The sequence below is a fragment of the Rhipicephalus microplus genome, chromosome 5, assembly GCF_043290135.1.
Source record: "Rhipicephalus microplus isolate Deutch F79 chromosome 5, USDA_Rmic, whole genome shotgun sequence".
Classification (NCBI taxonomy): Eukaryota; Metazoa; Arthropoda; class Arachnida; order Ixodida; family Ixodidae; genus Rhipicephalus; species Rhipicephalus microplus.
The window spans coordinates 215,139,544-215,156,473 of NC_134704.1; the positions used below are offsets into that span (position 1 = coordinate 215,139,544).

General features: G+C 46.9%; 1 protein-coding gene across 8 annotated transcripts in view; it reads right to left on the reverse strand.

Annotated features, from left to right (window-relative positions):
* The window catches only part of LOC119173523 (solute carrier family 41 member 3), an 880,209-nt gene that overhangs the window by 500,294 nt on the left and 362,985 nt on the right, over positions 1–16,930 (reverse strand). For all 8 annotated transcript variants that reach the window (XM_075896482.1, XM_075896486.1, XM_075896484.1 and 5 more), the window contains one exon: positions 11,956–12,063. In XM_075896482.1, the coding sequence (XP_075752597.1) occupies positions 11,956–12,063 (108 nt within the window). The remainder of the gene's footprint in view (positions 1–11,955; positions 12,064–16,930) is intronic.

Below are 16,930 nucleotides of genomic sequence, written 5' to 3' on the forward strand. Positions count from 1 at the left end.
GGACGCAGCCCCGAACCGAACGCGCTGGGAGAGTGCTCTGCTCAGCCATACCTTTGAAGGCCAACTGTGGGTAGTTGGCCGCCACCAGAGCTCAAGGGCTCGTGGTCGATGCTGTTGCGACTCGCTCTTGCGGCACCGGAGATCCAGGATGAAGACGCCGAAGGAGGAGGAAGAGAGACTTAAAGAGAGTTTATTTACATAGTATACATTTTGAGAGCCCCTTCGAAGGCACTGGGGGGGGGGGGGGGGCTCAATAAATAGAGCTCTTTCTCCCCAGATCCCCAAATCGTGGAATGGGTCCGGGCCACGCTGTCCAATCACAGGCCTTACAGTCCTTCCTAGCGTCATCATGCCGGCACCGCGCTCAACATACACACCTACACAACACAAACACGCATATGGTCCCGGCGATACTGCCTCCTCCAGCGAAGTTTGCTTCAAGCGAGCAGGGTGCTCGGTTCAACCACCTATGCTTTGTCGCACGGCGGTCACGGGCTCGGCGTCTCCGAGGGCCATTGCCTAGACATGTGGTGTTGATTTGAGCATCGACGGCCCACCAGTCAGAGACGCAAAGCCTGATGGTCCAACTTGCGTCTACGGCGGAAACGCGGTGTTGTGGCCTTGCCTCCCAGTATATGAAAAAGAGCCGGGCGTCTTCGCGCTCCTCCCTATCTTCACAAAGTGAACCGGGTGCTTTTATTTGATCCCGGCGCCCACGTAAAGAGGGAGGCCTCATCGCACGTAACAGCTTGTCTCCAGGCTGGAGACACGACCTGAGGGGGGGGGACCAGCTAAATAGGTTGACCGAAGTGTCGTTGTTAGGTGACGTCCTCCAACTCTCTGCCGATGACGCATCATGTCATTTTCAAACATTTTGTGGGAGGGCCTTCTTGCTAGGTTCGCACAAACAGACACACCCAAGCCCAAGCACTGGAGAGCATCCTTTCCGCTCTTAGACACACCGAGTCCTAATAAAGCTTAAAACAAAACAGTCCTTATACATTACATTACAATTAAAACACGAGAGCAGCACTCATAATCTTCCTTGGAGTACTCAAGCCACGCATTTGATAAGGGTATAAATGGGCAAACAGAATACAAGACTTCGAGTGAACAGTTTTCTTAAACGTCCTTATACTGAAGATCTACTTAGGCCATCAGCATTACTGTTCATTTTTCCTTTCCTGTAATCAACATGAAAGTTATACTGCTGAAGTGCCAGACTCCACCAGAGTAAATGGCCTCTTTTGGGCGACATGTTTTGCAGCCATTTGAGCGGGCAGTGATCAGCCTGAAAGGTGAATCGGGTGCCTGAAAGATAGCAGGACAGTTTTAGTGCAGCCCCAACGAGGCAGGCAGACTCTTTCTCAGAGGCACTGTATGCCTCATCTCAAACAGTTAGCTTCCGGCAAATGCACACAATAAGATGTTCATCCCGGCCTCGTCCCGAAGACAAAGTACCACTCCCATGCCACTGTCACTGGCATCGCATTGCAGAATGAATGGTCGACATAATAAGGTGCCCGCAAAATGGGACGGCTGATAAGCGCCGACTTCAAATTTTGGAACGATTTCTGCTTTTTCATCCCCTGGGTTCCTTTTTTCGCAGTGCATCAGTGAGTGAACTCGCCAATTCCGAATAGTTTCTTAGGTAGTGCTGATAGTAGATAGCCCGTAAGGCCCCCCCCCCCCCCCAAAAAAAAAGTGCATATATGTCAGCTTTCATCTTGGGTCGTGGGTAGGATGCGATGGCCTCCACGTTTGCAGCAGAGGGCATCCGACGTCCTTGCCCGGCTACATGTCCCAGGTAGCTTACTTGAGTGCTACCCAAGTTACATTTTTCTGCCTTTACTGTCAAACCAGCCTTACACAGACGCTCAAACACTTTCCTTAGGCGATTCAGATGTACCTCCCAAGAGTCTGAAAAAATGGCGATGTCATCAAGGTAAGGCAACGCAAAGTCGTTTAAACCATGCAGCACCCTGTCCGTGAGTTTAGAAAAACGAAATGGGGCATTCTTGAGCCTGAAACTTAGCATCAGTGTACGGAATGATCCAAAGGGTGTTACGAATGTGGCATAGCAACTTGCTCGCGCCGTCAACGGCACCTGCCAGTACCCGCGAATGAGATCAAGAGTAAAAATGTACCGCGCCTTACTGACGGTCTCTATCCTTTCCTCGAGGTTAGGGATAGGATAGAACTGATCTCTCGTCTTGGAGTTCAGCCACTGATAATCTATGCATGGACGTGGCTCCTTTCCGGGAACTTCCACCATGATCATGGGAGAAGCGTAGTCGCTATCACTCTCCTTCATAACTCGAGCATCCTTTGAACTTTTTGCATCGTATCTCGCTGCTTCAGAAATACGTGGTATGGTTTCGTCTTGACTAGCTCATCGGATGTCAACTCAATATCATAGACTATCTCATCTGTTCTTCCCGGTCTGTCTGAAAACAAACCCTTGAACTCCTCGATCAGGTTCTCCAAGTTCTGAAATTGGTCACCGGTCAAATTCGTGTGACTAACCATCTTCTTCAATTGCGCATTCAGTGCTTCTGACCGATCTAGTTCTCCGAAACCAGGAGGAGACTCCATGGGAATCTCTTCGTAGCTATTGAGCGAAAGGCACACGACGGCATGTCTCTCAACGTACTCTCTCATCAAGTTTACATGACATATTTTCACGCCTTTCTGACGCGCTCCTAGCTTCATTGAGTAGTTGGTGTATGAAAGTTTTTTTAGACGTCAGCTGGGCCCTCCCACTGCACTTCAAGTTTATTAGACTTCGAAGGTCGTAGCAGCATTATATGGTCGTTCACTTTGAAAACTCTCTTTCTGGCTGTTCAGTCGTAGTACGCTTTGGCTTTCAGCTGCGACGAGCTCATACATGCCTCCGCAATTTCCTGTGCTATGCTAATTATTTTGAGCAAGTGAAGAATGTAATCGACTACTGTCGTATGTTCATCGCTTCCTGACCAAATCTCAATAAGCACGCGGGGAGGCGATCGCGGTTCACGACCATATACCGATTCCGCCGGACTGAACTCTGTCGACTCGTGTGGAACTGTACGCAACGCAAACATAGCTGCGGGGAGACAGCGTTCCCAATCGCGACAGTTCTCTTTACACGGAGTCCTTAGCACTCGTTGAAGCGCTGAATGCCACCTCTCTACACTGTGTCTGGGGATGATGGATGTCTGGGGATGAGCTGCGTATTACTTTTATTCCACATCGCTCTAAAAAAGTTGTCGTTTAGACGCTTGTGAAGACATTGCCTTGATTGCTTTAGAGTTGTGCCAGAAACCCCACGCGAGAGAGAATGCTCAGGAGCCCGACAACTAATTCAGACAAACTAAGTTCTTATAGTAGAATAGCTTTCGAAAATTTAGTGGCGGGACAGAGCATAGTCAGTAGGTATTTGTGTCCCGACAATGTCACTGGACAAGATCCGACTGTGTCTATGACAACCCGCCGAAATAGCTCAGTTATTATGGGAACCAGTTTAAGTGGTGCTTTCCACTAGTCATTCGGTTTCTCCACACGCCAGCACACATCGCAAAGATTAACAAACTGTTCTGCGTCGCGCAAACAACCCGGCCAGTAAAAATCCTGCAACACTCTTGCTTTTGTTTTTTTATCCCCAAGTGTCCTGACCACGAGTTATCATGGGCCATGTGAAGGATTTCTCCTCTCTGCTTAGCGGGAACAAGCAGCTGTTTAAAAGATCTCTGACGGCTATCTTGATACTCACGATACAAGATTCCCTCCTTTCAAAAAAAAACTTCACGTTCTTTCGCGCCACACCTTTCTGCGGATGGATATCCAGCCGCTTGTTACATTGGTCGGCTGCCTGGTCTTTGCGCATTGTACTGGCACTGAGGGTTCGCAACTTTTGGAACGCGAGCGAGCTCGGTTCCACTACTCCCGCCAGTTCAGAACTTGTAGCTGGATTTTCCGCCAATGCCTCTGTGTTTCTTTCCTCAGAAATAATTCCTGCGACACCTATTATTTTGTCATCGAGTGCACTCGTCTCTGCAATCTGCTCGTGTGTGAGCTTATCTGCAATTTCTCGGGTCTTGGATCACGTGAGAGCCAAGACTGTCCCCTCACAGAAGTTTAAACACTTGTCTTTAAAGAGTTGGTCCAATTTGTTTGAAAACAGGTATGGGTACAGAAAAGGCAGGTGCTTTGACACTGCCGCTTCAGTCTCCAACCTACCAAAAGGGCCCTTGACAATTACTTTAGAAACTGGCAGACAGAAACTCTGCGTCTCAATCACTTGCCTTATCCACGCGCATTCACCGGTGTAATTATCCGCGCTTATTAGGGACGGATGAATGACATCTAGTGTGGCCACACAATCCCTCAGCACTTTGCATTCTTTCCCATTGACTGTCAAAGTATGGATATAGGATGCTAACAGTTTAACAGTGAGTGGGCAGTGGAACGGAGCGGCCACCACCATGGTCTCACCCAAGCACTTTTTGCTTTTCGTACAGTTGTTCGCAGTCATCAGCACGAGCTCGCCAGACTGCGTGGAACCACATGCGCCTGGCACGCCATACGGCACGTGCCCTCCCCAGCCCGAACCGAGCCGTTGTTGCCCGGTGCCACTTCAACCTCCCGTTCCGATAACCCCTTACGCTGCCACCAAGCCAACCACATCAACATCGTCAAGCCACCCAGAAAACTACAAATACAGCCAGCCTTGCACCGCGCGCCTCAGTGGGCAGTGGAACGGAGCGGCCGCCACCATGGTCTCATCCAAGCACTTTTTGCTTTTCGTACAGTTGTTCGCAGTCATCAGCACGAGCTCGCCAGACTGCGTGGAACCACATGCGCCTGGCACGCCATACGGCACGTGCCCTCCCCAGCCCGACCCGAGCCGTTGTTGCCCGGTGCCACTTCAACCTCCCGTTCCGGTAACCCCTTACGCTGCCACCAAGCCAACCACATCAACATCGTCAAGCCACCCAGAAAACTACAAATACAGCCAGCCTTGCACCGCGCGCCTCAGTGGGCCGTGGAACGGAGCCGCCGCCACCATGGTCTCATCCAACCACTTTTGGCTTTTCGTACAGGTTGGTCCCTCCCAAGATTACAGCGCTAAGCGATCTAGCAACTATTGTCTGCTGCTCCTTCCATGCCCACATGTGTTGCTTGATATAGTCGCAGAGTGTTTTGTCGATATAAAGGAACTTCTTTGCGGGGATATTGAACAGAATCCTGGTCCGAATAGCGTAGTATTAGCCGCCATCAGCAAACTAACCGCACACTTGGATGAGCGCCATGACAACTTGCAGAAGACTATTAACGAAGTTAAAGAAAACCAGTTGCTACTTAATTCCAAAGTAACAGATTTAACTACCCGACTAACTGTACTTGAACAGAATGTTATTTCCCTCGAGAGCGTTCCAGACAATGCACAGATGCAAGGTCTTGTAACGGCTGCCGTGCGACACGAAAGTGTCGCTCTCAGTTCATGGCTTGATGACTTTGAGGATTGCTCTCGTAGGGAGAACCTAATTTTTTATGGGATATTGGATTCTGCTTCAGAAACCTGGGCTGAGTCGGAGCTAAAAATTCGTGAAATCCTGTCTGCGTCCCTTAAACTGGAACTTCCTAATGAAGCCATCTCCCGTGCACACAGGCTTGAACATATGTACAGAACAAATGTCGACCTGTTATTGTTCGCTTCAGTTCGTTCAAAACAAGAGAAAGTGTCTTTACTAAGAAATCGATGCTTCGCAGCACCCCCGTGTCAGTTAGCGAAGATTTGTGCAAGGCCACGCGCCACATCCAGAAAAAGTTTTTAAGTTTCGCGAAAAGCACTGGGCGGCCATATTACTTGAAGTATAACAAGATACTAATCAAGAAGAAAGCCTACGTTTATTGTGCGGTTACCGATCGTGTAACTGAGGCAGGACCTATTTATGAAAACCCCGTCCACGTTGCTCCCGAAGTAAGCAATGCAGAATGCGCAGGGGCCAGCGCTCCTCCTTCACATTGGTAGCTAGATAAGCATTTTCGAGCTCACGAGTTTTTTTTTTTTTGCTATGTAATTCTCGAAGTGTTACTAACAAGCGTGATGCCCTATCTGCGCTAATAGATACATGTCTAGCTGATGTCATCGTAGTAACTGAAACTTGGCTATCCGCGGAAATCGAAAATAACGAAATATTTAACTGTTCAAAAAAGTTTAAATTCTACCGCTGTGACCGGGGTACGAGGTGCGGGGGCGGCGTATTGATTGCCATTAGCGACGAGAGTAGCTCGTTCAGCGTGCCTGTTGTTTCACCGCTTGAAATTGTTGTCACGTGTGTTCGCATTAACCACAAAGATATCGTTGTTTGTGGCTGCTACCGGCCTCCTAACCTTACTACCGGTTTCGCAAATGAATTACACGATGTACTAAATAAGTTGCGAGTAAGGTTTCCGGCTGTGCCTATGTTTCTCCTGGGTGACTCTAACTTCCCTAATGTTTCGTGGTCTCCCCCTTTCCCAATAATTTCATCAACGTCTGCTGACAGTGCTGCCTTTCTTGATGTGTGTTCAGACTTTAACCTTACCCAGCTGGTTAAAGCTCCAACCCGCATTACCTTGTCCACCTCCTCAGTTCTAGACTTGGTGCTGACCACACATCCCGACCTAATTAAATCCCTATCAGTTATTCCGGGCGTAAGCGACCATCTAGCTATTCATTTTAACATGACTAAAACAACTAAAAGAAATGATAGCTAAAAAGTTTTTAGGGACTACAAAAGAGCCGATTATGTTTCAATTAATAATGAGCTTCAGCTTTTTATAAACGATTACCTTTCGCAATTTCTGGAAAGGTCCGTGCAACAAAACTGGAAATTCTTTAAGCAGAAGGTAGCAGAACTTACCAATCGTTTTATTCCACTCCGCAGAGTTAGGCAAAACGCAAAGTCCCCTTGGTTCACGCCTACACTAAAACGACTACTGAATAAAAAGAAACGAATTTTTCGAAGGGCAAAGCTAACTAACAACGCGGAAAGGTGGTCTGCTTATCATCACGCAGCTGGCGAGTACACTCGCGCATTATCCGTTGCAAAAGAAAATTATTATCAACAAATGCTTCTCTCCCTGCTTGCAACTAACCCTCAGAAGTTTTGGCAGATGATTAGGGGAAATGAAAAAAAAAGGCGGTAGAATTAATCCATGATGATAACAGCCGTGTACCAAAAGAAGAGTGTTGTGTCATTTTAAGCTCTGTGTTTTCATCGTGCTTTGTTAAACCTACAGCACTTTCCTTTCCCGATAGCCCCACCCTCAACTTTGTTCCCACGGAACCCCTTTTATTTGACTGTGTCGGCATACAAAAATTGATAGAAAACATGAACTTAGCCAGTGCTCCAGGTGAAGACGATATCTGTGCAAAGTTTTTGCATAATACCTCTGTTTACTCATCTGTCATCTTGTGTAAGCTTTTCACACAGTCTTTGGAATGTCATTGCCTCCCGGGCGACTGGAAAGCGGGAAAGGTGGTTCCTCTTCACAAATCAGGTGACGTTCATAGCCCCCGCAATTACAGGCCCATATCGTTAACAAGTATACCGTGTAAGCTCATGGAACACGTCATCTACTCCCACATAATCACTTTTTTAGAAAACAACTCGTTCCTTAGTGATCACCAGCATGGATTCCGGAAACAGTTCTCGTGTGAGACCCAACTTCTCTGCTTTACTAATGACCTTTTTCTTGCCATTGAAGCTTCTTCCCTTGTTGACTGTATTTTTCTCGACTTTGCTAAAGCTTTTGACACTGTGTGCCATAAACTGCTACTGCTAAAACTAAGCAAACTTAATCTTCATGCTAACATATTAAAATGGATTGAATGCTTTATAATAGACCGCTCCCAATTTGTAACTGCCAATGAATCCAACTTCCCCTCTCACCCGTAACCTCTGGCGTCCCCCAAGGATCCGTTCTTGGCCCACTACTTTTCCTGATTTACATTAACGATTTGCCACATAACATCTCTTCTTCTATTAAACTTTTCGCCGATGATTGTGTTGTTTACCGCGAAATTAAAACCCCTTCTGACCACCTTGCCCTTCAGTGTGACTTAGACAATGTTTCATCTTGGTGTGATACTTGGCTAATGAACCTTAATGTTACTAAATGCAAGGTAATGAGAGTTTCACGTCGAACATTTAATATTTCTACTAACTACGTACTTAATATTTCTCCCCTTACTAAAGTTAGCTCTTACAAGTACCTTGGCGTTACAATTTCTGACAACCTTTCCTGGCAGTCTCACATTGACCTTATTAGAAACAATGCTAACCGCACACTTCGTTATTTACGCCGTAACTTCTCCCTTGCCCTGATGCAACTGAAACTTCTGCTCTATAAAACATTAGTCTGACCAAAGCTAGAATATTCATAATCTGTATGGGATCCGCACGTAAACATCCATATCAGTAGCATCGAAGCAATTCAAAATCGCGCCGCTCGTTTAATTTTGTCGAAATATTCCCGTACAGCAAGCGTAACCCATATGAAGTCAACCTTAAATCTACCTAGCCTATCATTACGCCACAAAATCTCGCGCTTGTGCCTCTTCCACAAGTTGTACGATACCATGCACTCACTGAGTGACTCACTTTTTTGCCGCCATCCTACATTCCATCCCGCAGCGATCACCACTTCAAAGTTGGAATTACAAGCAGCCGTACAAACCTCCATTTTAATTCATTCGTGCCCAAAACAAGCACGGACTGGAATCACCTTCCCGCTTCCATCGCATCCATCACTGACCCGGCCAACTTCAAGAGTACCATAAACGCATACCCTTTTTGAACATGCTCCATTTGTTTGTGCAGATTGTTACTTGTTTTTTCCACCACTCCTCTCTGTAACGCCTTGTGCATTGAGAGAAAATAAATAAATAAATAAATATCGTTTTCTTCAGTGTCACTATCATGCGAAAAGACGTCGCTGCGTGTTTTGCAAACAGCAGCAATGTGTCTCGAGCGGTTGCAGCGATAGCAAATCATAGGTAACCTTTCCCCGAAATGCCTTCTGTCCTGTCATTTTGCGCCCCCTCGCTGGGTTCATTACTCGGTTGTCTACTCTTTGCGGACACGTACCCTTCTTTACCCCGCTTTGCTCGCGGGCCTTCCCTGACGGCGTCACTTTTGTGTCCTTTCTTCTCGCCCCAAACTGCGGGTGCCCTTGACTATGGGCGTTCACGCTCGTTTGGCCTACGCGAGGCGTATTCTTCTGCTAACCTGGCAGCTGCCTAAATGGTCGCAGGGGTTCTATCTGTGATCCAACATTTTCTGGAATCCAGCGCTCCTTTATGAAACTGTTTCAGCCCAATTCACTCAATGACCCGATTATGGTTGCCAAATCTTTCGGAACTTTTGAACTACTCTACCAAGTTGGTTTTCAAATTGTTGGCATAGTCCTAATCTAGATTGTAAGCATAGGCTTTCAGTTGTAGGCATAGAACTTGCCTGTCTTAACCGATGCACTATGAAAACGCTGCCGAAAGGCTTCAGTAGACAAGCGGAATTTTTCTAACAGCTCCTGCTTGACGTTTTTGTAGTCGTTAGCATCTTGGGCATTCAATCGTGCAATGATGTCGGCTGCTTCACATGGAAGCAACGTCAACAAAAGATGAGGCCAGGCAGCACTTGAACAACTCATTTTTTCACGTCTTTTCAAAATTGACCTGAAAGAGTCTTATGTCCTCACCAATTTCGTAGGATTACATCAAATCCTTTATTTTAAAAGCGGCAGAGTTTACTGTGGTGTGTGGCACTTGCTGACCTTCTGGTAAACTGCTCATTAATCTACGGATCTCCAGATGCATGCTCTTCATATCTAGCTCACGATCCTCCGCTTGTTCTTTTTGCTCATTCTCTTCTATCACTGTCTGCTTAATTCCTCCAACCGACTCCCAGCCCTCTCGTAACTCATCTTCGTCAGCGTCTAAAACTTGTATAGCCTGAATGAGCTGAGGCTTTCTGCACAATCCACTTACATCGAGACTTTGCACTTCTTTGCACATTATTATGAGGTCTTACTTATTTATCTTATTCGATTTCATGATGAAAGCTGCTCTCTGCTGAGAAAATAACCACAATTGCTAGGCAGTTTTAACTTATCGAACTCAGGTGTGCGCCAAGACACTCTATGCACCCCAGAGCAAAGCAAGGCACTCACAGTCCACCATGCAGTCTTGTGTTGCGTTGATCTCACCTAATCCCGAGTCTAAGGTTTTCGGCTGACCACAGGTCAACGTCGCTTTTCGTCGCCGAGTTTATTCCCACCGCTGCCACCAGTTGTTGACGTGATCCCAAGCGGAGGGTAGCACTGCTAGCACACGCCATACCCAAGGCTCTCCCTGCTTACTCAACTTCCTCTGCAGTTTTCGTCAGCATATATACCCAGGGATGACACGTGCTGCACCACGAATCACAACCCACAGAATACATTACGTGCTCTAGGTATCCTTTCAACTAACGTCACCAAATACGAAGCATGATGCACGCATATCCTAAATCTGGTTGTGAACAATTCAAAAGACCGCGAAAGGAGACGTATCGATCCCAGCTAAAACAACTACAGCATATCCACAGGCTGAATGATGGAGAGTGGGGCGAAAGATCCGTTTGTCCTATCGTTCTTGCTTCCATGCGTCCGTGCGTCCGCCCCTGCGTTCGTCCAAACACCCGCCCCTGCGTCCGTCCATGCGTCCATCCGTCCGTGCAGCCATCCGTGCTTTCGTCCATGCATCTCTCTGTGTGTCCATTCGTCCATCTAGTAAACACTCCAAGTACCACCATCTCGCATCTTTTCATCATATATTCCGCATATAGAAGCGCCGCTATCCAGCGGACATTGCAAGGACTGAACGAGAGGTGGCACACGCACACTTTCTTACGGCTTCCGCTTCGGGTCTACTTCCCCCCTTTAACCCCTCTAGTTCACGGTATATACAAGTTCACTGTATTCATGGCACTGCGGCCCAACGCTCGCTAAAGCTTTCTAAAACCAAGGAGGTTACGCTCAGCGAGTATAACGTAGCAACCATTTCTTGTCAGATAGTGCTCAATGTACACGCCAATGGCTGCTAATAGGGAATGAGAGACAGGAGAATTCGGCATTTAGCTAACGCGCACGCTGCAAATTTTATTGTTCAACAACGCACAGGAGAAATCTGCCACCAGCAACGCCTTGCAGGTCAAAGCGTAAGACTTGTTACGTACTATGACGAGGGACGAACGAGTGCCGCTTTAAGAAGCTTCGCCCCTAAAAGGAAGCGAAAGCAAGATGCCTGAAGGAGGCATTTTTCTGGTACACAGAAAAGATACCTGCACAACATAGACACAAATAAAGAAACAACTTTTTATACAAAGAATAACAAGGAGCAAAGTATAATCGGGCAAATAAACACCGTGAAAGAGCATGCCGTAAAATTTACCGTTAACAAAAACATCATTATCGCAATATGAAGAATAGATAAGGTCAAGAACGCACCAGCAGATATATACGCTTCTGCAGTAAGGAAACAGAAAACAAAAGCAAAAAAACAGAGAGGATTGAAATTATACTCTAAACAATTTGGACACAAATTGTTTAGAACCTGCCACCTATGGGTCATCGAAAACAGCGTAGCCGAAGTATCACAATGGCGGCCGAAGTGAGAGCCACAACTACAGCCAGTCTGCTCACCAAAGGAACAGTGTTTCCCTATTTTACAACCTTGTACAGTAGCGGAGATGCGATATTTATCATAAGTCACTTGGGATATATAATGGTCCAGGAGTTTGTAGTCACTGTGTTGTGCGCAAAGTGAAAGGTAGAGCAGGGCTGTCAATTGTAAGTATTCTTTCACTGACGGCTTCCTTCCTGCTGGGAACGCTTCACAGTTTAACAAAATTTCATCAATAAGGGAGCGCCAGTGCCTTAATGACGTACCTGCGTGCTCATGCGTGCCACCAGAGTCATTTCGAGGTTCCCGTTGAGGCCCAACAGCGGCGGGATGAGCACGAACAGCTCCCGGTATGCCGAGTACACAGGCCAGTCCTGCGCGCAGACGAAGCATTCCCAATCAAGATCAAATTGTTACCAGAAAAATAGAATTTTAAACCAAAATGACCTTTTTTCGGCTCACGTGCGGGTGTTGTCTGCTTCTCCTTCACACCCTTCCCCCTGGAAATTTCACCGGGCTCTGCCCTGGCCATATTTTCTTTTCCAAATGTCATTGCTTGCTATATTGTTATGGTGCAGGCTGATGATTTCTTTTTTCTACCTCACGAAAAATAATGCTACAACATGCGAGGTGACATCGTGATGCCGACAAGGCATCATGGCAGCCTCGTTTATGACAACAAACTGCTGCGCGCAACGCAGTGCACATTATGAGCATCATGTGAGGACAAGTCAAGATGGCATGGCATCATCTATTCCAAAGGGCACCTAAGGCGGCGCGTAACGAAAAGCATATCGTGAAAGCCGCTATGGACGATTACCCCCCTCCCCCCATTTCAACCCCTGCTTTTTGCTTGCAGTTAGGTAAATCTTGATCTAACTCAACAAGTTTTACGAAGTTACTGATGAAACAAAAAAAATTACATTTATAGAACAGGAGCGCAGATTGGACTGGCGTGGAATGCTGCGAAAGAAAAGAATAGAAAACGCGTGGCGCAAGAAGGGGCGTCATGTTCATAACTGTGACGTCAGCTGCATGCGCGCCTGTCTGAGGACAAAGTGAGTGTCTGGCGCTGCAGTTTGACCTCCTTGCGAGCACGGTTGTGCGCACGCCAAGAAGAGATATAAACCATGTTAAGGTCAACCAGCTTTGCCATTCCAAGCTTTACTTCTTTTTTCTTTTGTGCATAGAAGTTTGTGTCATTTTATTGTAATTACTCCTGCTGGGTAAATTAATGCTTTTATTGAAAGTGATGACACACCGATGAAGTGAAGCCATGCCACAGTCCCCTTTGTTTCTTCACAATCTTTCGTGCCGAACGATTATAAAGAGAAAAATGTCTGCTTTTGACTGCACATACTGTGCACAATCACTTGCTCATGTGCATGGTGGCAACCCGGCCTAGGTTGTGACTTTGTCTACTCAGTGAGCGCGTCGTTTTGGTTTCTCTTCGTACTGCAAAATGTGGATGTTGCACTGGCTGTCTTGAGAGCGAACGTAGACTGTGAAACAAAGTGAATACCTGACTCGTTAAGACAAACATACAGTTATTTAATCCTAGAAAAGAAAAAGAGTACTGATTGTTGTCACCCTTTTAGAGGCCATTGTTTCCTGTAGGAGCGCCCCTGCTCCACTCTATCTCATGCTCACATATCTCACAGCTGTGAAGAAATAGGATCAGTTATACAGCGACAATTAAGATTCTGCCTGTACGGACAAGGCCAACTCTATTTCAAGTTCTGGCTATCAGCAGTTGTAGCAATGCATGCAACATTCGTTACATGTATGACCCTAGATAATAGGTGAACAATTTATCTGTGGCCATAATACAATTTCGAAGCGGGTATGGCGTCCAAGACATCCCTCTATATCCTCCTGGCCCATTTCCCGCAACAAGACACCACTTCAATATGGCCGCCCACGCACGCGGGTCATGCCGGTAACGGAGGCGGCTCACGCCAGCGCCCGATCATTCACTATCCGGGCACCGGAAGAGCAAAGCTCTGTTTCTACAACGGCACTATTTGCTGTGTGAGCTCGCCTCCTGACATTTCACGACTCTGCAATCACTGCAGCCTCGGCCTTTTAACGTTACTGCCGCTAATGATGAAATTCTCGCGAAGGTGCGAAGTACTATGGCGACAGCTGCAGACTCACACCTTTCCCTGTCTTTATCCTCTTCACCTCACATACCATCTCTTTAGCCGTCCTCCTCCTGTAAGTATTGCTCGGCGAGAAAAGCAAATCTTAATCAAAATATAATGAGGAGCAGTGGGAGGCTGCCTTGCGTAGCTTGAAACCAGATGGCCAAGAGGCTATCCTCGGTTGGACAGAGAGGTTCATCAAGGAGGAACACCGTCTACAACAACCTCTGTTCATCTCTGTTTCATTGCCCTTTCCTTTCAAAAGAAAAAATGGCGTTTTTATCGCCACCACAGAAACTGTCAGCCAGTGCGCTTGCAAGAGCAAGCAAGAGAGGCTCGATAGACTCTCTTTCGTCTTCGTTCGCTCTATTAGTAACGCCGCCTAGTAGCTATGCTCCTAAATGAGAGAGTGAATAATATTGGGTTCAGAAAAACGCGATAAAACGTGCACCAGGCTAATGCCGCGACAAGATTGACAGGTGTAGCCGGCCAGTCCGATCACGAAGGTGCTGGAAGGTCAGCTAGATTTGGTTTTTACGCGTGGAATTCAGAGTGAGTTCCACTTTTCCCTGGTGAACTTCGGGCCTAAGGATCCGCACTCCCAGGGCATAGGGGACAAAGCAGCAGCCTCGTCACAGCCTTCACAAAATGTATTGGGGTAAGTGCATAAATAAATGCTGTTAAGGGTCACGGAATTTGGGAAGGAGTTAGCTTGCATAAGTCTGAGTGTAACCGTCTGTTCAGCTTGAAATGATATACGCTCTAAAATGCTCGAACACGCGGTGATTATTCGTAACGGCTGTTACTTGTTAAGTCCTTGACTCAGTGTGTTGGCCATTCTTTCGTTTTTTTTCAGTCTTACCTGACTTTAATTTTCGCACCTCGGGGCTGCTCATCTTAACCATGAGCTATGACTCAGCGATATCTCCCAATCTTCATTTTCAGCCCTCTTGAACAAAGAGAAGAAGTGAGGCCTGATCACTATCTCGTCTTCAATGGTTGCCCTTCTTTTATTGACGTGTTTCGGCTTCACTCACACCTGCTTTTCTTCGCCCTCCAGCATCTCTCTCTCTGAAGAAAAGGGAACGCAAAAAAGAAAAAAATGGGCAGACCACCTTCTCGAAACGATTACCACCGGACCAAGAGATAGGTGGGTAGATAATACTGTCACAAAAGAAATTTGCGAACCCCCTTTAAGTTCCTCATGTTTGCGTGAAGAGAGATTCGGTCGGTATCGCACGGTCTTCCTTCACCAAGGAAGTTAAATGCAGCGAATCGGTAAACGAGTTTCGCGATTTTCATTAGAGGGAGAACAAAGTTCTCTTCTCCCCAGTAGCCAGTAGCTGGGCGAAAAAGTGGAAACGCGAAACACCAGTGTCACCAAGTGTAAATGTTTTATATAATAAATCTTATTTCACTGCATAATCCATTAACAAAGACTATTCAATGAGAATGAATACCTGTATAAGTGCCCTTTCTTTCTGCGCTGTGCCTTACGGAAAACCATAATGCTAACATGTGAAGGAGCATTGACGCAAAACTTTTGCGTTTTACGTTTTGTTTTGCAGTAGGTAGCCAATGACCCACTTATAACGGCTTGAATCCTTGTATGCCTGAGTGCACTTCGGTTATTTAAAGTTCTTAGAGCGCCCAATTTAGGTTTCAAAAAGCACCGAGCTATAAGCAGTAGCAGTTCTAAAGCAAAGTAAACATAGGTGGCCACGTGAGCACGCAAAACTGTGGCATGGGCGCCGCGCGCGAGAGTGTGCGCGAGTGCGTACCACACTGACAGCCATACAGAAACGCGAAGTCGCAGGCAAGAAATTTGATGTAAATTTTAAGTATCTAGGCAATATCAGTTCCTGATATCTCGTAGATGCTATGCGTATCTCGAGCTAAATGTATCTCCCTCGTCGTCTAGCGTTCGAAATTGTGTGTTAGTGCTCCGTTAAGTAAGCTTGTGTATTAGAATACGTCTGTACTGTTGTATTGACGTGTGGGCATTCACTTCATTTCTTACGTTGGATTCCAATGGTCAGAGCAAGCTTTTCTGCTCCTTCTAGAGCAAGTATCTTCCAGTGGCAGGGTGAGGGAGAGAGTCATGTTTCCCAGTGAGAGTCGGAGTGGATTCAGAACGAGAGTGACTGCGAGCACCAGCAAAAGTTGCTCCGTCGAAATCACAGGAGTGGACCAGACCTCGGTGGGGCGCTTTTGGTGGCGCCGCCACTCTTGCGTCTTTTGCGACAGGTCTGAATCAAAACGTCAATCCTTGCACGAGCAGTTCATCCAATATATAGTGTCACCGACACGGAACGCGCTACTACTTACGAGCATTAATCCATAGAACATAATTTTACAACGGAATGAACGAAGCGACATGCCAACACGCAAGATATTAAGGGCAACTTAAGAACTTCCGCTTCATCCTTGCTTGTGTTCTTGCTCCGGTAGTGCGTATTCTGTTCTAAACTCGTGGATTCAGAGGCACAGCTCTACACCAGAGTCAAGCGCTCACTCACCATCGGCTGCTCCGACTCTACCACTGGAATTCGACATTAGCGCATCGCTCTTTATTCAACAATACCGAAAGCTAGAGTAGGAGGTGACGTGTCTTCTTCTTGACCCATGGCAGTGAACTACAGTGGGATGGGCTTCATGAACTGAACGGGACGCCTGTGCTCATCTCATATTACACTCTAAGGCAAAATTACCCGAAAAGAAGTAACGGAGCCCAATAGGCGCGCGCGATGAAAGTATAGACCGTTGAGGAGGAACCACAGAGGGAAGCGTGCCGCGTGCCAACAACTTGGTCTCCAATCACGCTCCAAAGAGATGAACCACCCGGGAAATGCAGGCAGCGCACAAAGTGTTGCCAAGGTCGCTAGCCGTCCTCCTCCTCTCCTGGCTCAGTCTTTCCCCGTATTTTGCTGGCAATGGTTCGCGTTGCGTCGCGTTCGGAGTGCTCGACCACAGCCACCTGGACTCGACGATCTAGGAATTACGTGGTGCTTGGGTTTTCGCTTGGATGAGCTGGATGAGCGAGGGCTGCTGCTTTTACGTTTTGCTGCACCCATAAAGTCTGGAACAAGTCTCGACA